This window comes from Jaculus jaculus, chromosome 9 (assembly GCF_020740685.1).
Source record: "Jaculus jaculus isolate mJacJac1 chromosome 9, mJacJac1.mat.Y.cur, whole genome shotgun sequence".
Classification (NCBI taxonomy): domain Eukaryota; kingdom Metazoa; phylum Chordata; class Mammalia; order Rodentia; family Dipodidae; genus Jaculus; species Jaculus jaculus.
The window spans coordinates 114021207-114045891 of NC_059110.1; the positions used below are offsets into that span (position 1 = coordinate 114021207).

At 46.4% G+C, this 24685-nt stretch overlaps 2 protein-coding genes across 6 annotated transcripts in view; both read right to left on the minus strand.

Annotated features, from left to right (window-relative positions):
• Nucleotides 1–71: 71 nt before the first annotated feature.
• Klhl11 (kelch like family member 11) lies at nucleotides 72–9798 on the minus strand. Of its 3 annotated transcripts, none has more exons than XR_006638918.1 (3): nucleotides 9248–9798; nucleotides 4161–5818; nucleotides 72–1852 (listed from the first exon to the last, which is right to left on the minus strand). XR_006638918.1 is itself a non-coding variant. In XM_004655754.3 (2 exons), exons 1-2 carry the CDS (start codon nucleotides 9796–9798, stop codon nucleotides 4237–4239), a joined length of 2133 nt encoding a protein of 710 aa, XP_004655811.3. In that variant the 3' UTR covers nucleotides 4083–4236. The 3 variants fall into 3 exon arrangements, 1 of the variants encoding a protein (XP_004655811.3); XR_006638917.1 differs by having other exon boundaries at nucleotides 72–3473; XM_004655754.3 differs by lacking the exon at nucleotides 72–1852 and having other exon boundaries at nucleotides 4083–5818.
• A 6860-nt stretch (nucleotides 9799–16658) lies between these two features.
• The window catches only part of Acly (ATP citrate lyase), a 53522-nt gene continuing 45495 nt past the window's right edge, over nucleotides 16659–24685 (minus strand). For all 3 annotated transcript variants that reach the window (XM_045158189.1, XM_045158187.1, XM_045158188.1), the window contains 7 exons: nucleotides 24047–24201; nucleotides 22939–23089; nucleotides 22620–22763; nucleotides 20627–20740; nucleotides 19650–19732; nucleotides 18891–18967; nucleotides 16659–17630 (listed from right to left, as the gene is read on the minus strand). In XM_045158189.1, the coding sequence (XP_045014124.1) occupies nucleotides 17536–17630; nucleotides 18891–18967; nucleotides 19650–19732; nucleotides 20627–20740; nucleotides 22620–22763; nucleotides 22939–23089; nucleotides 24047–24201 (819 nt within the window). In that variant the 3' untranslated portion in view covers nucleotides 16659–17535. The remainder of the gene's footprint in view (nucleotides 17631–18890; nucleotides 18968–19649; nucleotides 19733–20626; nucleotides 20741–22619; nucleotides 22764–22938; nucleotides 23090–24046; nucleotides 24202–24685) is intronic.

The window sequence follows — 24685 nt, forward strand, 5'->3', positions numbered from 1 at the left end:
AGTTAAGCCATCTCTCCAACCCAAAGAAGACAATTCTATTCACCAGTGTATAATTAAGAAAACCACACAGCTCTAAAGAAATATGTTTATTGAAAACATATTGAGACAATGAATAGCTTTAACACAGAGCAAGACAGCTTCAGAATGAGAACACAAGCTATTTTACACCATAACGCCTCAAAGTGTTCTAAGTACTATACCTCCTTGGAGGAGATAGTCAAGATTATACCTTGCATAGGTGCCTGGGTATTGCTAGCAAAAACAAAAAACAAAAAACAAACAAAAAAAAAAAACACTGATAACTGATATAAACTAAGTATTTATTTTACAAATAACGCAACAAGCCCTAGCACATGGATCATAAAGTCTCCAAACACCAAGAGCGCACAGCTCAGCCTTCCCGCGTGCACGGAGCAGGAGGACTACCTAGCAAGTGCTCTGGCGCGCGCTCTCCAAGGTGACCCGTTCCCAGTCGTGGCCACGGAGCGAGATGAAAACCCTGCAGTGGTCTTCAACCAAGAGCAGTGATTTGGCTAGTTAATTAATGCCTTGAAGCAACATGACAGTCTACTAAATTATTGTCGTTATATTATAGCCCTTGCCTATAGGCTGTCTTGTTTTCAATGACCAGAACATATGATCTAATACAAGCATTATAACAAAGCACTTTTCTCCAGAAAGTAACAAACTGGAGCGATACGCTGTACGACAGTATTCAGACTGAATGGTTCTTGAATATTCTACAGGGAAAGCACCGTATTTTCTAGTGTAGGAAGAATATTTATGTCACAATACGGTATACTTTCAAAGACACGAAATATGACCAACATGCCCTTTTTACTCAAGAGCCAGGATACACCAAGAAAGTCAAATGGGTAACACAGCTCACCAGGCTACTTACAGTGTTGATATTATAATCACGAAGCAGAAAGGAAGTTCTTACACCTAGCACATGCTATTATACCAATCAAGAGATAGAGCCAAGTGTGCACTAGAAATTGCCTACCAGCTACCTGAGGGGTTTAAAACACAAAAGTACACAAATCTTCCATAAATACTCTCTCCAGTTTCAAGCTTGATTCCAATATTAAAAAGGTGGTTTTTTGCTGTGTTTTGTTTTGGCTGTCCCAGCATTAGGACACATAACCAGATGATCAAAACAAAACCATTGCCGTTTTTTTTTTTCTTTCTTTCTTTTTTTCACCTAGGTAGGGTATCACTCTATCCCAGACTGACTTGGCATTCAACTCTGTAGTCCTAAGCTGGCCTTGAACTCACAGCAGTTCTATCTCTGCCTCCCAGGTGCTGGGATTAAGGATATGTGCCACCCCACCTGGCTGTCACTGAATTTTAAAAGTGATCAACTGGCACAGCAAAAGGGGGATGAACCATGCAAGCTGGAAGTGGGGTGCTTTACTTAAACACTAAGCTCATGACTGACATTCTCAATTTTTACTCCAAAATGAAGGTTTGCTTGAGTACACATTAATCTGCTTTTTGTTGTTTTTTTAAGCTATGTTTTTAAGCGCTTAAATTTCCAAACACAATCTTTAAAGGAAATCTCTTTCCCAAAGAGTCATGTGAGTTAGGGCCTGCATGCCTATCATATTTAGAACTATTCAAAACACTGAATTGTTCCTAGTTTAAAATTTCAGAATGTCAGTCTTGAACAGATTTAAGCAAATCTGGTTTCTTACTAACAAGTTAGTTAGACTTTTTAGGAAACAGTTATTGATGGGGAAATCACACGTGTGAATTCAATATGTAAATTAGAAACTCAGTAGTCAGGAAAACCTGCACACCATCATGCAATGAAGGACTTACCCCTTCATTCATCACGGGCCCAGGCTGCCTGCCGAGTTAAGAAACAAGTTTCAATCAAGCCTTTAAAACCAGATTATACCTAATCATAAGTGAAAAGATGATCATATAAATAAATTGGTAATGACTGTCTTAGAAGACAACTCTGAGGCAAAAAATAATCAAAATATGTATCACACTCTTTGAAGAAAACTGGCATTCTGGTGAGATCACAACTCATTTTAACAGAAAAGGCTGCTTGTAGTCTGCCAGAGAAATGAACGCTTCATTCATGAGTTTCACTCAGTAACTTAATTGTCTGCATGGGAAGTTTGTTTCTTTAAAACCCAAAGGTTTTTGTGTTCAAATCACAATGGGAGGGCTAGGGCTGCAACTCACTGGGGTGTACACATGGAGGGCCCTTGGCTCAACTTTCAGAATCACAAACCCTCCAAAGAAACGGAAACTGAGAAGGTAGCTAGTGGGGATAGGATAACACATCCTTATGTAGAAAGGACTGGAGCTTTCTTGCCCTCACTTCAGCTTACCTGTCAATGTCCAACATTAAAAACCTTTGTCCTGCCCAGGGACACTGACTTGGAGATTTTAGGAAAGTTATCAGTAGAGAATCCAAGAGCTAAAGCATTATTAAGTCTTGCAACCAAATGCCACATTTTCTGGTTGTGCTTTTCTTCCCCTGATAGCTTACCACTGTAATGGGCTGGGGAAGGGGGATTGCTGCACTTGGACTTTTGCAATGGTATTCTAGAACATGTAAGGAAATAAAGATATTCCTTAAGAAATTAAAAAAAAATACACTATCCACAGTGCAAAATATCAGGAGTCTTTATTTTATCTCATTATTATTTTATTGGTGGCAGTTGTTGGTTTTTTTGAATTCCTGATCCTCCTGCCTTTGCCTCCCAAGTGAGGAGATCACAGGTGAGTACCACCATGCCCAACTTGAACAGGAATCTTTTTTATTTTAACCGAGTGCTGAAAAGACTTAGCCTGAATGCTAACTTGCATCAGGCTTAGTTAGGAGTGTGTCAGAGAATCATATGAATTCACAGTGAATTTAAGAACCCAAACTATGCACTCAAATTTGATATCCAGTGTTAACCCCTTCTCTTTTTAAAAACTGTTTCCTGTAGAAAAAAAAAGATGAAGACCTTATATGATATGCATTAGAGCAAAAAATTAAAACTGAAGGCATTTAGTGTTGATTGTCTTAGGCATTATTTAATCTCATTAACATATCCGCAACTCCTCAAAGTATTTAAACATTTTTAGTCTTCTGATTTCTCAGCCTATACTTATACTTTTCTCCTTAGAGACAGATGTCACCTGTGTAACTTGCTCTGCATCCAACCACCTAAAGACCAATACATTTGCCAACTACTCCTCTGAGAGTGACGTGAAGTCATAAACAACTGTGAAAATAAAGATTTAAAAAAAATTCATGAGCCAAACATAAACTTATCAGTCAGCCCCTCTAATGAACAAAATAGCATTTCTACACGTTTAATACAGCACATTGGGATGCAAGCATTCTGAGATCACCTTGCTGCAATATTGCGCTTGTCTCTTCAGATTTCAGCCTCACTATTGCACATGCCTCCTGCAGATGAGAGCTTAATGCACAAATTTTGATCTTGTTGAAACCAACCGTTCTATAAAAAAAATGGAATATCAAAGTAAATGTGCAAATAAAATTGGTGCTTAAAGCCCAAAACTCAAGTCCTTAACACAAAGGAGCTGCATTTGTGGGCAGAAAACTAGCCAAGTAACTAGACCTGCTTTTTTTTTTTTTCCTTTTTTTCTTTATTGTTTTTTCGAGGTAAGGTCTCACTGTTCCCCAAACTGACCTGTAATTCATTATGTAATCTCAGGCTGGACTCAAACTCACAGTGATTAATCCTCTGACCTCTGCCTCCCAAGTGCCAGGATTAAAGGCATGTGCCACTACGCCCAGCTAGACCTACTTTTCCCTCCTGTCTTTAATAAGATCTTATACACAAACACAAACCAAAGACAGATGAGACTAACAAAATTACCACTATTAAGTGTTTCCTATTCTTTGTTTTCTTTCTTTCTTTTTTTTTTTTTTTTCTTTTTGGTTTTCAAGGTACAGTCTTGCTCTAGCTCAGGCTGACCTGGATGGAATTCACTATGTAGTCTCAGGATGGCCTCGAACTCAGCAATCCTACCTCTGCCCTGCCTCCCGAGTGCTGGGATCAAAGGCGTGTGCCACCACACCCGGTTTTCTTTTTCTTTCTTTCTTTCTTTTTTTTTTTTAACTATACTTCCTTTACGTGGGGTAATAATCAGTCTGGGTAGAAAATAAGTTATCAACATACTTTCTCAAGTAACAGTCTGGCTATCTTCAGTCTCTTGGAACAGGGAAAACAGTTTTAGCTGCACAGTTAAGAGAACTCAGCATTCAATCTGGGAGCTTGGCACTCGGCGCATGTTCAGGGCGTGCCGATGTATCTCTTGCATCTGTCTGATGCGGTCTTTCTGCCACATTAAGTTTTGAGGCATAGGATATCTCTGGGTGCCGTGCAGGTAGCGGTAGGGGATCCGCACGTGACAAGCAGTGGCTCTGCAGCGAGGCTGTGGCATGGGCGGAAGGAGCATCCACCTCTTTCTCTCGGCACAGTACCGGTAGGCTTCCTTCCGATACTGCTTGTCAATGTCATCGCTGTTTTTCCAGCCTCCGATGATAAAGACGTCGTCTTTGTAATAGCAGATGGCTGCTCCTTCAATGCTCAGGACTTCTGGAGGCAGGCTTTCAAGGATTTCATCACACACCTGGCTGCTGATTTTTCTTACTGCCTCTTCATTTTCTAAAGAATAACTCTTGGGACAGCAGGAGGCTGTCTGATAAAAGTTTGAATTCACTACAGACATCTGGAAAAAACAGTAATTGTCAATCAGTGGCAAAGATTCTACATCTTGCCACTGTCGCGTCTCCGTATCGTAGCACGTAATGACAGCCTTTAACCCGTCCTCGGTGTCCCGGTCCACAGGAGTGCGGGCGGCAATGTACACAAACCGGTCTTCGATGGCGAGGGCTTTGACGTCGCGAAGGATCTTTGGTGCTGACTCCAGGTTGTGCCACTTATCAAGCTCCGGGTTGTAAACAGTCACGTCTTTAAAGCCGGGGCTAAAGTTGCCATGCCCCCCAATGCTATACAGCTTCCCTTTGACCTCTGTTAGCCCAAAAGAATGCTTTCTCGTCATCAGACTACAAACATGCTCCCAGGTATTCAAATTTGGGTTGTACCTTTCCACAGTTTTAGCAAACCCCGGTTCCATTGATCCAGCAACGTAGACGTACGATTCTGTCACTGCTACGGCATGTCCGTCAAGGTGATTATGAATGTGGGGCAGGTTTACCCATCTATCTTCATCAACGAAGTAGCCTACACACTCACTTAGATAGTCCCCTCCTTCTGACACGCCTCCAATGACCATGATCACGTCCATATTTTGCCCATAGCGAGGCAATAAGGAGACATGAGAAGCAGGATGCTGGAATGTGCCCGACTGTATATTCTCAGCTCGGAGGGCGTGCCTCTCCACTGCATCGGCCACCAACTTGACGCAAACTTCGTTGCTGGCCACCAGCCTCTCGGGCTTGACGTGGCGAGTAAGGTAGGTAGGCTTCATCTGGGAGAGCCTAAGCAACTTAAAGAGTTCTTCAAAGTATCTCTCTCGCTCTTCGGCATTTCTCTGAACCCACTTCAAAACGGTTTCAAAGAGAACCTCTTCAGAATCAACTGTGATTTCCAAGTCGGAGAGCCAGTCTCGAATGAGATGGAAAGGTAAAGTATAAAATTCTTCATCCTGAATGACTTTATGGAAATTTCTCCGTATCATATCAGCAGCTTTCAGAGCAAGTTGGCTCAGGGTATACATGTGAGCTAAGCTATGAATGGCCACACAATTTGACAGATGAAGCTTTTTCTTGAGAAATTCTCCACAAAATTCCTTTAAACGGATCAAGAGGAATCTAAAATAAAGAAAAACACTTGATTTTGGAATACGTATATTTTACATGGTTGTTTTGGGCACATCTGAATTATACAAATTTTTTTGAGGCAGGGTTTGCTCTACCCCAGGCTGACCTGGAATTTACTACATAGTCTCAGGCTGGCCTTGAACTCACAGTGATCCTTTTACCTCTGCACATGCCACACCAGGTTTCTTTTTTTTTAGGGGGGGGTTCGAGGTAGGGTCTCACTCTATCCCAGGCTGACCTGGAATTCTCTATATAGTCTCAGGGTGGTCTCAAACTCACGGTCATCCTTCTAACTCTGCCTCCTGTTGTTTTTGTTCTGAGACTTCCTGGAGAGCTGTTAGGTCAGATATGAGAAGGAACAGCAAGCAGTCTAGGCCATGCCAGGGTTTTTCATCCCCTCTTCATCTCGAACAACCATGAGAGGGAGGGTGGAGCATTGCCTTGTGCTTGATTCTTATTAAAAAAGGAGAGATAAAGCCAGGTATGGTGGCACACGCCTTTAATCCCAGCACATGGAAGGCAGAAGTAGGAGGATTACCATGAGTTCATGGCCACCCTGAGACTACTTAAAAAGCAAAAGAATGTGGGCTAAAGAGATGGCTTAATGATTAAGGTGCTTGCCTGCATAGCCAAAGGACCTAGGTTCGATTCCCCAGGACCCATGTAAACTAGATGCACAAGGAGGCTCATACATCTGGAATTTGTGGCTAGAGGCCCTGGCATGCCCATTCATTCTCTCTCTCCCCCTACTTATTTATCTCCCTCTCTCAAATAAAATAAAAAGCAAAAGAATGGGGTTTGCCATGTCTGGTATGACATTGCTTGCCCACTTAAATTCTTAAAGCAAAATGTAGCACGACCATACCAGTACTTGGCAGAGGTAGGAGGATCCATCGCCATGAGTTTAAGGCCGCCTGGGACCACAGTGGGACTACAAGGGTCAGCCTGGATTAGAGTGAGACCCTACCTTGAAAACAGAAAGACAAAACCAGACCAAACCCTTAACATGAAGTGTCACACAAATCATAAATCTGGTAGCATTCAGCTGAAAGGTGACCAGCTGGACCAGTGCATGCTTTATTTATTTATTCATTTATGAGAGAGAGAATGGGTGCAATTGGAGCCTTTAGCCACTGCAAACTAGCCCCAGATGCATGTGCTGCCGTGTGTATCTGGCTGACGTGGGATCTGGAGAATCGAACCTGGTTTGTTAGGCTTCACAGGCAAGCGCCTTAACCAGTACTTTAAAAAGGGCAAGAACCTTAAACAGTGCACAAATGACTTCATCAGCCTAGGCCTATGTCAATCAATAATGATTAGTTATTATGGTTACTGTGCTTAATAACCACTCAATTACAAAATACAGATGAATTGGGGCTGGAGAGATAGCACTTGCTAGCAAAGCCAAAGGGCCAGGTTCAATTCCCCAGTACCCAAGTAGAGCCAGATGCACAAATTAACACATGCGACTGGAATTCATTTGCAGTGGCTAGAGACCCTGGCACACCCATTCTTTCACCTCCTGCTGTATTAACTTTTCTTTTCAAGGTAGGGTCTCTCTCTAGCCCAGGCTGACCTGGAACTCACTATGCAGTCTCAGGGTGGCCTCGAACTCAGGCACTCAGCACTCCTCCTACCTCTGCCTCCTGTGTGCTGAGATCAAAGGTGTGCGCCACCATATTCAGCAAGACCTTCTCTTGACCAAGTCCAAAACTGCTCTTCTGTATTTTCCCATCTCTCTCTCTCTCTTTTTTTTTTTTTTTTTTTTTTGAGGTAGGACCTCACTATAGCCCAGGCTGGCCTGGAATTCACTATATAGTTCCAGACTGACCTTGAACTCACAATAATTCTCCTACTTTTGCCTCCCAGAGGTCGGATTAAAGGTGTGAGCTACCACACCTGGCTCAAATAGCATCTATCCAGCCTCCTGCCATCAAGATGCACAGGTCTGGCTGCTCTCTAACCCTTCACCCAGGGGCTTTCCATTTCACTCTACCTGGCCTCCTTCATTCCTTTGCAAAATGTCTCCTGAACATTCTTCTTTTAAAAATTTTTTTTATTTATTTATTTTATTTGCAAGCACAGACAGAAAGAGATCGAGAAGAGAGACAGAGAGAGAATGGGCCCGCCAGGACCTCCAGCCTCTGCAAACAAACTCCAGACGCATGCGACCCCTTGTGCATCTGGCTAACCTGGGTCATGGGGAGTCGAGCCTCAGACGGGATCCTTCGGCTTCACAGGCAAGTGCTTAACGGCTAAGCCATCTCTCCAGCCCTCCTGAACACTCTTTATCAACCGGATTCCACAACCAGCTCTGCATCAGGGCCCATGGCACACTGCCCCTAACTTTTTCACTACGCTGTAATATCAACAGCCTCCATGATGCCTGAGTGTGGCTAGAAGGTCCCTGCATGTTTTGATCACTGCTGCTAGATTCCCAGCACCTTTTAAGAGTCCAGTGTCTAACGCAAAACTGGTGTCCAGGTGGCATTAAAGGATCTCTTAGCACAATTCTGCCAAAAACACTCATATCTCACCTGCCTCCGAAACGGTGTCTGGGGCATCACCTTTTTATGTATTTAAGTACTTAACAGAGAAAGAGGAAGAGAAGGAGGAAGTGAGGAAGGAGGGGGAGAGAGAAAGAATGGTCGTGCCAGAGGCTCCAGCCACTGCAAATGAACTCCAGACGCACAGCACCCCCTTGTGTAACTGGCTAACGTGGGTACTGGGGAACCGAACCTGGGTCCTTAACCACTACCCATCCCTCCAGCCCGAGCATCATCTTCTTCCTCCTTCCTGAAACCCATTTTTCACAGTAGCAAAACGAATCTTTTTAAATATTTAAATCAGATCGTGTCAGTAGCCAGCCTCCCACCACCCAGTAAAATCCAAACTCCTTTTCCAATGCATTCCACACACCCGTCTCCCCATCATCCGGTAGATTCAGACTCACTGGCTTTTCCTTTTTTTTTTTTTTTTTTTAAATCCCCCAAGCCTCTTCTCCAAGCCAGCCTGGATCCTGCCCGAGGGCCTCTGCGCAGCCCGGAATGCTCATCCCCCGTCTTCGCCAGGGCCCGTTTCCTTGCCAGGCAGAGCTCCGTTTAATGGTCACCTCCTCGGAGACGTGTTCCCCACCGCCAATTTCCTCATCCTTTCACTCAATTTGAGGATCATCACATACAGATGTGGCTTCACCTGCCTTTGTCTCCGCCCGTGGAACCTGCGCTCCCCAGGGGGGCGGCCCGGCGGGCCTCGCAGGAGAGCATCCTCGGTGCGGGGCGCGGGTGGCTGCTCCTCGGCCGGTACCGGAGGGGACGGTGCTCGGTAGGCACGGTCGTCGTCATCATCGTCCGTCCACCCCCCCACGCCCCAACGTCCATCCTGGACCCTCGAGCATCCTCCCCGGCCGTTCTCACCTACCTGTCGGCCAGCTCCAGCACCTCGTGCACGCTGCCGGTGCTCACTCGGATGCGCCCGGTGTACATGTACTCGATCACCGCTTCCACCGTGTCCGGTTCGGGCCCCGGTTCCGAACTCCACTTACGCATCTCCACCCGGCCCGAGCGCGACTCGGAGAACTGACCGGACAGCAAAGGGGTGAAGTACTCGGTGGCGGCGGCCAGCACCGAGCGGTGCGCACGGAACTCGCGGCCCCCGGCCCCGCCGAAGCACAGAGTGATGTCGCAGAAGAGGCCTTGACGCCGCTGCTCGTTCTGCCGCCACGACAGCTCCGAGCAGTGAGTGCTGCACTCGAAGTCTTCGGCCTCCGGGCCCGGGTCGCCGCCGCTCGCTTCCATCGCAGAGATCCCGGCGGGTGGCGGGCCGAAGTCGACCGTACCGCTACCCCGGACCTCGGCGGCCAGGCCCGCGGAGCCGGCGGCGGCGGCAGTCTCCATGCTCTCCATCTCCAGCACCTGAAGGGATGCAGCCGCCGCCGCTGCAGCCGCCGCCGCCGCCACCGCCGCCGCCATCTTGACGCCGACGCAGCCGCCGCCGCCGCCGCCGCACCGGCCCCCTGGAGCTTCGGAACCGTACGGCAGCGAGGGATGCCGGGATTAAATAGAGCGCTCGGGGCGGAGCCGCGCCTGCGCGCGCCCGACTCACTGGCGCCCCCGCGCGGCCCGAGGGCGCGCCGCGCTCCCAGCTATTTTGTATCCATCCTGGACCTCCGCCCACCTTCGGGGGTTATTACTTGCAACTTTCTACTAAAAACAGATAAATAGATGATAGATAAGATATAGATGGATGGATGGATGGATGGATGGATGGATGGATGGATGGATGGATGGATGGATGGATGGATGGATGGATGGATGGATGGATGGATGGATGGATGGATGGATGGATGGATGATAGGTAGGTAGGTAGGTAGGTAGGTAGGTAGGTAGGTAGGTAGATAGAGATAAGACTTTCTAGGGCTGAAAAGATGGTTTAACAGTTAAGGCACTTGTCTGCAAAACTGAAGGATCAAGTTTTGATTCCTCAGAACCCACCGAAGCCATAGGGTGGAGTATACATCTGGAGTATATTTGCAGCTGATGGAGGCCCGGGACGCTCATTGGCTCTCCCTCTCTTTAATAAATAACGTATAAAGGCCTTGGTGGTGTACACCCTTAATCCCAGCATTTGGGAGTTCCTTGAAACTAGCAAAAATAAATCAGGCATGGTGGAGGATCACTGTGAGGACGAGGCCACCCTGAGACTACATAGTGAATTCCAGACCAGGTCAGCCTGGGCTAGAGTGAGACCCTACCTCGAAAAAACAAAAACAAAACAACAACAACAAAAAAAACTAGCAAAAATAAATAATAAAAGGAAAATATTGTAAAAGTCTTTGATAATATGAGTTATTTATTTACTTAGGGCAGACAGGGTCCTCCTGCCTCCTCCTTTCAAGTGGTAGGATTACTTGCATGCACCACCAAATTCGGTTTAACATGACCTAATTTAAAATGATGCTTGCTTTTGGAGCCGGGCATGGTGGCACACACATTTAATCCCAGAACTCCGGAAGCTGAGGTTTGTAGGGTAACAGGGAGAGTTTGAGACCACCCTGAGACTACTACTGAATGGAAGGTCAGCCTGGGCTACTGGGAAACTCTATCAAAAAAGAAGAAAGGGCAGGAGGGATGGCTTAGCGGTTAAGTGCTTGCCTGTGAAGCCTAAGGACCCCGGTTCGAGGCTCGGTTCCCCAGGTCCCACGTCAGCCAGATGCACAAGGGGGCGCACGCGTCTGGAGTTCGTTTGCAGAGGCTGGAAGCCCTGGCGCGCCCATTCTCTCTCTCTCCCTCTATCTGTCTTTCTCTCTGTGTCTGTCGCTCTCAAATAAATAAATAAATAAAATTTAAAAAAAATGTTTAAAAAAAAAAGAAGAAAGAGAGAGAGACAGAAAGAAAGAAGGAAAGAAAGAGAGACTGTAGTCAAAAAAGACTAAACTGACGGGTGTGGTGGCACACGCCTGCCTTTAATCCCAGTACTTGGGAGGCAGAGGTAGGAGGATCACTGTGAGTTCAAGGCCACCCTGAGACTACATAGTGAATTCCAGGTCAGCCTGGGCTAGAGCAAGACCCTACCTCAAAAAACAAAAAAAGGGCTGGAGAGATGGCTTAGCGGTTAAGCGCTTGCCTGTGAAGCCTAAGGACCCCGGTTCGAGGCTTGGTTCCCCAGGTCCCACGTTAGCCAGATGCACAAGGGGGCGCACACGTCTGGAGTTCGTTTGCAGAGGCTGGAAGCCCTGGCACGCCCATTCTCTCTCTCTCCCTCTATCTGTCTTTCTCTCTGTGTCTGTTGCTCTCAAATAAATAAACAAATAATTTAAAAAAATATTTTAAAAAAAACAGGAAAAAAAGACGGCTGGAAAGATGGCTTAGTGGTTAAGGCTACAAAGCCAAAGGACCCAGATTCAATTCCCCAGAACCTACGTAAGCCAGTTGTACAAGGTGGAGCATGCATCTGGAGTTTGTTTGCAGTGGCATGCCCATTCTCTCTTTCTCTGCCTCTTTCTCTCTCTCAAATAAATTTTTAAAAAAAGACTAAACTGAGGTGGGTGTGGTAGCACGCACCTTTAATCACAGCACTCAGGAGGCAGAGGTAGGAGGATCATCTTGAGTTTGAGGTCATCCTGAGTGGCTTTTACTCATTTTGATCTAGTACACTGCAAAACATGACAGCATTATCTCATTTAGTCTTTAGTCATCTTCCAGGGTAGGCAATATCTTTTTTATGGAGTTGTTTTGCTTGTGTGGGCCAGTGTGTTTGTGTGTTCGGATGTGGTCAGGCACACGTGTAAATTGGTGGAGACCAAAGGACAATCTTGGTTGTTGTCCTGAGGGACATCATCCACCTCCCATTAGACAGAATCTCACTGCCTGGTGCCCACTGATTAGGTTAGACTGGCTGGTCAGAGTCCCAGGAATCCTTCTCGCCAGTACTGGGATTATAGGCACCAACTACTAATGCAGTACACCATATATATATATATATATATATATATTTTTTTTTTTTTTCGAGGTAGGGTCTCACTCTAGCCTAGGCTGACCTGGAATTCACTATGTAGTCTCAAGGGTGGCCTCAAATTTACAAGGATCCTCATACCTCTGCCTCCCGAGTCCTGGGGTTAAAGGCGTGCGCCACTACACCCAGCTTAAAAGCCACTTTTGATTCGCAAGCAAGGAAATGGTTCAATTCAACATTTTAGGGCTGTAGAGACGGCTTAGCACTTAAGGCGGTTGCCTGCAAAGCCAAATAATGCAGGTTCCGTTCCCCAGGACCCAAGTAAACCAGACGCACAAGGTGGTGCATGCTCCTAGAGTTCATTTGCAGCAGCTGAAGGCCCTGGAGCGCCCGTTCTCTCTCAAATATATTTGAGGGCTGGAGAGATGGTTTAGTAGTTAAGGCGTTGCCTGAAAAGCCAAAGGATCCCAGTTCGACTCTCCAGGACCCACGTGAGCCAGCTGTACAAGGTAGCGCACGTGTCTGGAGTTTGTAGTAGTTGGAGGCCCTAGCATGCCCATTCTCTCTTAAATAAATAATATTTTAAAAAATATACTTTTTGAGATACAAATATAAATATGTAAAAAGATTTTAAAACTTTCATGTTTTAGGGCTGGAGAGATGGCTTACCAGTTAAGCGCTTGCCTGTGAAGCCTAAGGACCCAGGTTCGAGGCTCGATTCCCCAGGACCCACATAAGCCAGATGCACAAGGGGGCGCACATGGCTGGAATTCGTTTGCAGTGGCTGGGGGCCCTGGCACGCCCATTCTCTCTCTCTTTCTCTGCTTCTTTCTTTCTCTGTCTGTTGCTCTCAAATAAATAGATATAAATAAACAACAACAACAAAAAAAACCACTTTCATTATCACTAGCCGAGCATGGTGGTGCACGCCTTTAATCCCAGCACTCAGGAGGCAGAGGTAGGAGGTTCACTGTGAATTTGAGGCCACCCTGAGATTCAATAGTGAATTCCAGGTCAGCCTGAGCTAGAGTGAGACCCTACCTTGAACCCCCCCCCAAAAAATTACCACTGATGCCAGGTGCCTTGGCACATGCCTTTAATCCCAGCACTCAGGAGGCAGAGATAGGAAGATTGCCGTTTGAGGCCACCCTGAGACTATATAGTGAATTCCAGGTCATTCTAGGCTAGAACAATCCTCTACCTCAAAACACACTCATATATGGTTATGTGTGTACACACACACACACACACACACACACATATACACGTATCACTGATAAGTGTATAGAGAATGAATTTTAATGGTACAAATGAAATAAAGGCACTACTAGTTAGTAGAACAGATATAGACAGATGAGAAGAGTTAAAGGTTACATCAACAAGATTTGGAGGCTAACAGAGCAAAGGATGATCCCCCAAGTTTTAGGCAGTAGAGCTTTCGCTGTCACTCACTGAGAAAACAAAGGTTCAATTTAGGAGAAGCGGGTTTTTCTTTTTTCTTTTTTATTTTCAAGATAGGATCTCACTAGCCCAAGCTGGCCAGGAACTCACTCTGTACTTCCAGGATGGCTTTGACCTCACACACACCATTCCTTCTATCTCTGGCCCACCATGCCTGACATTTTTTTCTTAAGCTAGGGTTTAAATTCTGTTTTTCTTTTCAAGAGGTTCAAATGCTGAAACTGGGGGCTGGAGAGATGGCTTAGTGGTTAAGCGCTTGCCTGTGAAGCCTAAGAATCCTGGTTTGAGGCCCGATTCCCCAGTACCCACTTAAGCCAGATGCACAGGGTGGCACACGTATCTGGAGTTCGTTTGCAGTGGCTGGAGGCCCTGGCACACCCCATTCTCTATCTATCTGCCTCTGTCTCTCTCTGTCACTCTCAAATAAATAAACAAAAATAAACAAACAAAAAATGCTGAAACTGTTGCAGTCAGGTTTGCATTGCTGGTAGAAATCACCCACCCAAGAGCAGCTTGTGGTTTATTTTGGCTTACAGACTCGAGGGGAAATTCCATAATGGCAGGGGAAAACGACAGCATGAACAGAGGGTGGACATCACCCCCTGGCCAACATCATGTGGACAACAGGAACAGGAGGGTGTGCCAAACACTGGCAAGGGGGAATCGGCTATAACACCCATAAGCCCTCCCCTAACAATACTCTGCCTCCAGGAGGCTTTAGTTTAAAATTGCCATCAGCAGGGAAGACTAGCATTCAGAACACTTAAGTTTATGGGGGACACCTGAATCAAACCATCACATTCTGCCCCTGGCCCCATAACCTGATAACCATATAAAAATATATGAAATTCAATGCATTCGTCCCACATTAAACGTCCCCATAATTTTAAATTAATCCTAATGATGTTCAAATATCCCCATAGTCCAAGGTCTTTTTAAATTTTTATTTATTTATTTATTTATTTTGAGGTAGGGTCTCACTCTAGCTCAGGCTGACCTGGATTTCACTATGTAGTCTCAGGGTGGCCTCGAATTCATGGTATTCCTCCTACCTCTGCCTCCCAAGTGCTGGGACTAAAGGCGTGCGCCACCACACCTGGCATAGTCCAAGGTCTTTTAACTGAGCCATAACACCAAAAAAAAAAAAAAAAAATCCCCTCAAAACCCATAATGGCACAGAATAAACACTCACACTGCAAAAGATAGCTGGCATTGGGCACAGCAAAGAAATATTCAACCAATACAAGATTTAAACAGGGCAAACACCTAACTGTAGCTCCAAGTCCAACAACTTTAGCCAGTGACAAATCTCAAGTCCGATAATTCTAACCAGCAACAAGTCTCTGGAGTTCCAATTCTACCTCTCCAGCAAGGTACTCACATCCCAGAAAACTCCATCAAGGGCCAACAGCTTTCTTTAGCAGCCATCTCGTGATCCTGACATCTCCACTGGTCTCTACTGCAACCCATGGTCCATCCTCACGGCTCCATACAGGTGTCCAGCAAACCTGCTACACACTGCCCATGGCCATTCCCAAAACACAAGACCATGTTGCAAATTCAGTGACCCTCTCTTTCCTGCATTTCTTATACTCCTTAATGCCAGGTAGGGTGTCAATTTGTTAATCCAGGGGGGGAAAAAGCATAGTTTGAAGAACAGGACACTCCTTGAGCATTCACGCCCTTTCAAGAGTCTACATTCTTCCTGTTGCCCAGTGCAGGTCAGATGACCCAATTTCAAAGGTTGTAATCTCTCAATTGCAGTAGTTTCACCTAAACATTTCTTTCTGTGCCGCATCCCTCTGCCCACACCAGTCTGTTTCTACACAAAGCAACCCTGCCCAAGTTCTCAGGACACAGGCATAACTGCAAGCCTCTCACAAAAACTGATTCAAACCCAGTCCAGACAAAGCTCTTTCTCACCCTCATAAGCCAAACCTCACAGTCCATAGTTCTTACTGCATTCAGGTCTTTCAACTCTGACCAGAAGAGGCCATCGAGATGTACTTAAAGCACTGCAAGGTGTCTCTTAGGCCAAGGTTTCAAATCCTTCCACATTCCTCTTAAAAATCAGCTCCAAAAGGCCAAAGCCACACACACAGTCAGGTGTTTAGCAGCAAATGACACCACTCCTTGGTACCACTTTACTGTTGTAGTCAGGTTCACATTGCTGGAAGAAATCACCCAATAGCGGCTTGTGAGGGAAAAAAGAAAGAGGTTTATTTTGGCTTACAGGCTCGAGGGGAAACTCTCGATGGCAGGAGAAAACGATAGCATGAGCAAAGGGTGGACATCAGCCCCTGGCCAACAGCAGGTGGACAACAGGAATAGGAGAGTGTGCCAAACACTGGCAAAGGGAAACCAGCCATATAACCTGTAAGCCGCTTTTCCAGGAAGCCTTAATTTCCAATTGCCGTCATCTGGGGAGACTAGCGTTCAGCACAGCTAAGTTTATGGGGGGCACCTGAATCAAACCATCACATTCAAGAGGTTAAAATGCTGAGACCAAAAGCACAGCTGAAAAGAATGCAGGGGTGAGGGAGGGAATTAACACGGGATTTTTTTTTATAATCATGGAAAAATGCTAAAAAAAAAAAAAAAAAGAATGCAGGGGCTGGAAGGCTAGCTTAGCAGTTAAAGTGCTTGCCTGCAAAGCCAAAGGGCACAGGTCTGGATTCCGCAGGACCCACATAAGCCAAGGCACACCCTCTTTTTTTTCAAGGTAGTCTAGCCCAAGCTAACCTGGAATTCACTATGTAGTCTCAGGGTGGCCTGGAACTCACAGAGAACCTCCTACCTCTGCCTCCCTGGGATTAAAGGCATGCGCCACCATGCCTGGCTTCCATTCCCTCTATCTGTCTTTCTCTCTCAACAATAAATTAAAAAAAAAAAAAAAAAGAAACGCAAGACAGCAATATACCTTCATTGTTACTACATAGTTTATTTAAACCAAACATGATAATACAGGAGACGGAGATGGCAGCTGCCCAGCGTCTTTGTGGGTTACAGATGCAAAGTGGCTACAGACAAGTCTTTGGACCCACACTTCAGTAACAGACAAGCCAGCTGCCTAAATACAGAGAACATAAGACACAAGACATTTCACAGTTTTTTGCTTTGCATTTCCATTTTAAACATATGTATGTTACAACTTTACATTTTAAGTTACGACTCCACATACTTTTTGACAATAGCTAAGAATGCAATGGTCCCACCCCACCCTGACATAGGCAGATGTTGATCTGCAACACAGAACGTTTCAGTGGGAGACTAAATAAATCCTTAACATGTAACATAGAAAATGATCCTTTGAAAATCAGGTGAATACAATGTTCTTCATGTTGTAGGAGGAGGAAGAAAGGGAAGTGAAAACAGACATCAGTGGGTCCTTTCATCACACAGTATCAAGCCTGGAAAGTTTTATTCCCTTCCTCCAAGCGAAAAAAAAAAAAAAAAAAAATTAATAGGAAAAAGAAAGCGACACTGGACCGTCCTACAGGGAAGAACGCCGTCTTGACGATGCTTAATTGCTTCCACAGAATAAATACAGCAGGTAGCAGAGCAAATGTCACAAGTATTGGCTTTGCCTTTATTTCTACGCTTATAAAAAAAAATACGAAGCTTCTCTGTGTAGACTGGGGATTGATCAGCCTGTGGGCCTTCCAGACCTCCACACCCACGGCTGCTTCTGTTCCAGGCTCATCCACGATGGGCTCCGCCGCCAGCTGTCTGCATGCTGTTTCCCAGGGAGGAGGTCTCGTCTTCTCTTCGCCGCGCTCTGGGTCCTGGCTCAGTTACATGCTCATGTGTTCCGGAAGAACGTAAGAGATGTCATCCCACGGATGACGGTATAAGCCCTGCTTCAGCCTCTTCTGATCCAGGTAGTGTCCTGAAATGGCGCAAGGCATCTTTCCATGAGTTTCCTGAGCAGGGTGAGGGGCCAAGAGGGGGAAGGTGCTCTTCCTGACACACAAAAGGTGAGACGCTGGGGCAGGTGACTCAGGGGTAGGGTGCTTGCCTACCATGCACGAGGCCCTCCCGGGGTTGACCCCCAGCACAGGGCAAGGGAGGCAGAGTTGGGGGACGGGTGTGGACAACAAAACACCATGAAGAGATGGGGAAGTTCAAATCCATTCCACAGACAGGGCAGTCACAATTGGCCATGAGAGTTACTGTTAAATTTTCAATTCTACTTTTTATTTATTTATTTATTTGTTTTTTTTGAGGTAGGGTCTCACTCTGGTCCAGGCTGACCTGGAATTCACTATGGAGTCTCAGGGTGGCCTCGAATTCATGGTATTCCTCCTACCTCTGCCTCCCAAGTGCTGGAATTAAAGGCGTGCGCCACCACGCCTGGCTCAATTCCACTTTTCTGCGCTAGCAATGGAAATTACACCACAGAATAGAAGACTAAAGGAAGGATTATAAGACTAATTAAAAGGCTGGGGAGATGGCTCACTGGTTAATGGCACTTGCTTGCAAAGCCTGCAAACCTGGGTTCAATTTCCATGCTACCCACGTGAGCTGGGCAAAACAAGGAAGGAAGGGAGGAAGAAAACCAGCTGCCAGACGTGGTGATGCACGCCTTTGATCCCAGCACTAGGGAAGCAGAGGCAGAAGCACTCTGTGAGTTCTGAGACTACATAGTAAATTCCAGGTCAGCCTGGGTTACAGTGAGACTCCACCTTGAAAACCAAAAAAGAAAAAAGAAAGAAAAAGGAAGGCTGGAGAGACAGCTTAGCAGTTAAGGTGCTTGCCTGTGAAGCCTTTGCAGTGGCTAAAGGCCCTGGTGCGCCCATTCTCTCTATCTGTCTCTTCCCCCACCTCAACTAAATAATAAAAAATAAAATAAATAAAATTTAAAAATTAATAATTAAAAAAGATCGAAAGAAAGAGAATGGGAATAAAGAAAATAGAGAGATAGTTTAGCTGTTATTAAGGCGCTTGTCTGCAAAGCCAAAGGACCCAGACCCAGGTTCAATCACCCAGGACCCACACAAGGCACACAATGTTGTGCATGCCTCTGGAATTCCTTTGCAGTAAAAGAAAGAAAATGTAACATCTCTGAACTGTGGGAAGATTAGAACACAAAAAAAGGGTGGAAAAAAAAAACAAACAGCAAAACCTAAAACAACAAAAGACAACTCACCAATGAATCCCATACTCCTGCCCAGCACAAAGATGCCATTGAGGGCTCCAATGTCAACATATTCATCAGCTTCCTCCCTGCAACACACAATTACAGCTCTAAGATGCCTCACGTGAAGGAAAAAACTCAGTAGCAGAGGCCAGTAAGTTAAAAAGGAGATATAAAGGGAAGAGAAAGGGAGGGAGGAGGGTACTTAATAGGTTGGTGTTGTATATATGTAAGTAGAATGATTGAGATGGGGAGGGGATATGATGGAGAATGGAATTTCAAAGGGGAAAGTTGGGGGGGAGGGTATTACCATGGGATACTTTTTAAAATCATGGAAAATGTTGTTAATAAAAGTTGAGAAAAATAAAAAACTAAAAAAATAAAATGCCTCACGCATGGGCTGGAGAGATGGCTTAGCGGCTAAGCGCTTGCCTGTGAAGCCTCGGTTCCCCAGGACCCACGTTAGCCAGATGCACAAGGGGGCGCACGCATCTGGAGTTTGTGTGAGAGTGGCTGGAGGCCCTGGCGCGCCCATTCTCTCTCTGTCTGTCACTCTCAAATAAATAAAATAAAAATAAAATGCCTCATGCAGACAGCACTACTTCTGCCCAGGGAGAACCCTCTGGCTTCGAAGAAGTGGGGCGCTTCCGTGGTAGAATTAGAGGCAACTTTCCGGGTTGTTTTATACATGCTCTTCATGCTTCCAAAATCCCCTTACAGTTGGGAGAAAGGACAAGCAATGCCGAAGGAGGAAACGGCCGCAGCGCTCACCGAGTAAAGGAGCCGCAGTTCCTGAGCATGTCCACGAACGCAACGCCAATGAAACCATCCACGTTCAGGATGAGATTTGGTTTCTGGGAAGCCAAAAAAATCCCAAGCGTTGATCAGTTCTCACTCTTACCACTATGATGGTTAATTTGTTAATTTGAATGGTCGACCTGACTGTACTGAAAACTACCTAGGAGATTAACATGACTGCTACCAATCTTGACACCCTCTAAAATTGTGACATTTGACGGGGCTATGGCGATGGCTCAGCAGTTAAAGGTGCTTGCTTGCAAGGCCTCATGGCCTGGGCCTGACTGCCCAGTGGGCATGCAAAGCCAGACGGACAAAGCGGCACATGCATCTGCAGTGCCTATGTAGTGGCAAGAGGCCATGGCATGCCCATTTCCTCCATCCCCTCTGCTTGCACATAAGTAAATAAAGTATTCTGAAAATAAAAATAAATGTCCTATTTGAGGCAGGTGTGGTAGCACCTTGGTCTTAGGAAATGGAGGCAGGAGGAGGAGGAATTCAAAGCCATCCTTGACTACATAATGATTCTGAAGCTGGCCTAATGGCTCCCGTGGTGGTCTGAATAGAATAGGTGGCCCCCAATATGTTCAGTTATTTGTAGTTTGCATCAGCAGCCACCTTGCCGGAGGCAATGTCACTGGGTGGATCTGAAGGTGGGTTTCAGATTTCAATCTAAAGATATGCAAAGTGTGCCTAGCTGGAGTTCCTGAAGTGTGCTGTGGCTTTTGGTTTTTGGGCTTGTACTTCCCTCTCTCTGTTTGGGCCTGTGAAGACAGGCCACAGCTTCTTCTGCTATTATGGAACTTCCCCTGGATCTGTAAGCTTCAATAAATATCCCTTCCTCCATAACTGTACTCGGTCTGGAAGTTCATCTCAGCGAACCTGAATCTGTCTGCTACAGCTCCCATAGTCCCCTGTGAAGTTTGAACCACTCAGGGGTTCTTTGCTACCTTTGAGGTGGTAATTTTCTCCACTTCCAGGGCGTAATCAAGCAGCGGGGTGGCGGGAAAGTGCTGCTTGACATAGTCTTTGAGAATCTGCACTCGCATGTCTGGGTTGTTTATCTAGAAAAAATCCAAAGGTACAGAAAAACCCACTCAGACACTGCTACCAAAGGATGCTTTTATTTGTGTGGACAAGAATCACCCATATCTCTTTTTTTTTCTTCCTCTGAGAGACCTGTCTGGAGCCTTGCTGCCAGATCAGGTGGCACCCACTGTGAGAGCATAAGAAATGCAAGAGTCCAGGGCAGCTCCAGGAGGGTGACGCTCCCTCCTCCCCTCTCCAAAAAGCATCAGGCTGCACAGAAATACACCCAGGATGGTGTCTGACTTAAGTTTCCCGAATCTTATTCTGGAGCTAACAGTCCTGATCCACGTGTCCAATTCCATGCAGCCCTGATGGTGATGTTACTGTGAGGCTACAGATATGATGTCTTCCCTTGTCTCACCCAGGCAGGCCTCAAGCAACCTTTAGGTGGTCCTTTGACCCCCCCCCCCATGCTGTTCACAAATTTACCCATGGTCTATAAAATTAGGAGGGGGCTGGACTTACCCTCTCTCCAACCCAAAGACTTATTTCCAGCCACAAGCCAGGCTGCCCACTAACGCTGTCATCTAGTCAATCTGTAAGTTCTATACTAAACATGCACATGTTGGGAGTGGGCAGACACGCACCCTCAAAATCTTGGAAAAACTCCAGACTTAGCCAGGTGTGGTGGCACATGCCTTTAATCCCAGCACTGAGGAGGACCGCTGTGAGTTTAAGGCCAGCCTGAGGCCACATAGTGAATTCCAAGTCAGCCTGGGCTTTAGAGCAAGACCCTACCTCACAAAAAAACAAAAACAAACAAAAAAACTCCAGACCTGCAACAAATACACCTGTCAGTGGGGAATGAGAGATTCAGATACATCCTAAATCCCAATATGCTGACCTGACAGTGACATTGTATCAGGACACAGAGGACTGTCAGCCCTCCCTGAGACTGTATTAGCCATTTAAAATATTCAGTCTTGGGCTGGAGAGATGGCTTAGCAGCTAAGGTGTTTGCCTGCAAAGCCAAAGGATCCCGGCTCAATTCTCCAGGTCTCACATAAGCCAGGTGCACAGGGGGCGCATGCTTCTAGAATTCATTTAGACTAGCTAGAGGCCCTGCGGTGCCCATTCTCTCTCAAATAAAACAAATAAATAAAATATTAAAAAATAAAATATTCAGTCTTTTGACAGTAGATTCCTGCAATGGAGCTTGCCCTAAAATTATGGCTCTGTTTTCCCAGAAATGTCTGGTATAGACTGGCTCTGGCCAATGAGAAGGGAGAGACAGTGAACCTCCAATTTCCAAGGGGAAGTATTAGGAGCCTTCTCACAAAGCCAGGCATGGTGGCTCAAATCTATAATCCCAGCACTTGGGGAGGCTCAGGAAGGAGGACTGCCATGAGTTCAAGGCCAACTTGGACTACAGAGTAAGTTTCAGGTCAGCCTGGGCTGGTAGTGCCACTGCTGGATTCCTCCTGATAGGAGATCAACGCACCCCACACTGGGGCTGCTCCCTCAGCACGGCCCACGGCTGACATAGCAAGAACAGGAGACGAAGCTCTGCTGTCAGATGGGGTGGCGTTTGTCACGGCTGGTGGTAGGTAACTGACATGTCCCCTTTGCCCCTGACCTTGGTTCCTTCTCCTAGACAGTTCATTTGAGGAAGCTAAAAAAATATCCACCCGAGCGTATTTTCACATTGCTTCACCGCTGGATGAACTGGAAGCTGCTAAGGACAATCTGGGTTAAGACCTGGGAAAGACGGCCACTTTGCATGTGGCACCTGCCTCGGGTCCCCAGCTCTGCGTGGTGGGAGTTCAAGACTGTGGCTACTCCAGCTTGCACACACTTTCCCGTTGATCAACACCCGCAGGCGACCCACGTCTCCTAACAAGAGCAGCGACTCACCGATTTCACCCGGTGACCAATGCCCATGATCAGTTTTCCTTCCTTCTTCATCTTGTTCACGAACTCCATGGGGATCAGGCCGCTGTCGAAGGCCTTACTGAACATCTTGGCTGCTGCATCCAAGGCACCTCCAAACCGATCACCCTGTGAGATGAAACACACACTGCCTCAGTAACGAAGGTTTCTCTAGCCTTGCAGACCACCCCAGGGTGCCTGAACAGCCCGCAGGGCCCAGGGTCTCACACCCAAGGACTCGTTCAAGCAGCAGGACACCATAACCCAGCACTCCCACCTCCCCTGCCAGGACAGCCAGACTTACAATAGTGAGCAGCCCTGAAGTGAGGCTAGAGACCAAGTCCTTTCCAGCCCGAGCGCAGATGATGGTGTTGTGTGCCCCAGAGACAGCTGGCCCATGATCAGCTGTCACCATCAGGCACATCTCAATGAACTGGCATGAGTACTTGGGCAACCTAGAGGGTGCGTGAAGATGACGGGAAGGGAGAAGTTGAACAGCAGGAGCTACAGCGACAAGGCCACACTCCTACTTTCTCCCACATCCTTGACTACGTCACTGCAATTCAAGATGACCATCACCTCCCAACCCACGTCTCAGACCCTCCCGATTCTTGAGCGGCTCCGGTGTTTGTTATTGAATACTGCTTTGAAAACAGCAGCCAGGGTTTGAAATCTCTCCTTTAGGCAGTGGTTATTATTCCCAGCTTCTTAAACCAGGAGTGTGGATGGGTGGGGGAGGATATAATCAATGTGAGGGCAGTAAAAATCTGAAAATACAAAAATTTTTTAATGTGAAATTTTGCAAAAATTCAAAATCAACCATGTGATGAATCCAAGGTGTTTCTGGCAGTGTTTTCCTGCACTGGATCATGTGACTTGCTGCAGCCCTGGTTCTAAAAAACACAAAATATGCATTTTGCATATCATGCCATGCAGCACTAACAAATGCTGCCTAGAACAGCTCAGCTCAGATCCCAGGCCAGTGCATGCCCTGAAGCACACTGCTTTATTGTACATACAAAGTTTTCTGCTCTTATAGAAAGACATGGCTTTAAATGTAAAAAACAAAGACTCTGAATATTTTTCCACCAACGGTTTTCAGCGTGTAAGTTGTGTGTGTATACGTATATGTATGTATATATGTCATTAAAAGGCTGCGTGTAGTGATGCACACCTTTAATCCCAGCGCTCGGGAGGCAGAGGTAGGAAGAATGCTGTGAGTCAGAGGCCACCTTGAGACTACATAGTGAAGTCCAGGTCTGACCCTACCACCCAAAAATTAATAAACAAAAAGCACTGGCTCTTTCCTTTCAGTGGGCCTGCAGCCATACAACGGTGCTAGACAAGCCCTCTGTCTCTGCGTCTATGCCCACTACCCCAGGACCCTACCATGTCCGCTCTCCGAGCCTCACCTTCTCTGGAACCAAAGGAGGCCAAGGACACCGCCAATGCCCATCTCCTCCTTGAAGACCTCGGTGATGGGCATGCCTGCATAGATGAGCTCCTGTCCTCGCTCGTCGCAGATGCTGGTCATGAATGAGGCAGGTTTGCGGATCAAGCCCAGCTCCTGAGTAGAGTGGGGGCAAGAAGGACATAGGGGTGTGGTGACTACCATAGGCCTTTCCCAGTCAGCTGGCTGGCTGTGCACACACAGCTACAGCACCCTAGGAATGGGCTGGCCACTCTGGGGGCCAAGCAGTAACTCCCACGCTCCTCTCCAGAAAGAGGAAAGGCCCTGTGAAAAGACCACTTAGGGTACAGAAAATAGCAGCATCATGCCCACAGTACCCACGTGGCACCAGAACTGTCTCCATCCTTCACTGAGATCTGCCGGCAGGTGGTGCACTGGACAGTTTACATTCAGTGGTTCACTTGACCCTCACAAAGCAGTCATTGCTCATGACATTGCAGAATAAACAAGGCTTAGAATAGGGACAGGCTCAGGAACCAGGCAACTTGGTTAGGAAAAACAAAGAATGACTCCAAAGGGAATTCTTTTTTTGTTGTTGTTGTCGTTGTTTTGTTTTTTGAGGTAGGGTCTCACTCAGGCT

What these genes read in the sequence shown, in the direction of transcription:
- Klhl11 (XM_004655754.3), bottom strand. Translation starts at nt 9,798, where the DNA reads ATGGCGGCGGCGGTGGCGGCGGCGGCGGCTGCAGCGGCGGCGGCTGCA. An exon ending in GTGCTGGAGCTGGCCGACAG is followed by an intron (nt 5,819 to 9,247) that starts GTAGGTGAGAAC and finishes TCTTTATTTTAG; the next exon opens with ATTCCTCTTGATCCGTTTAA.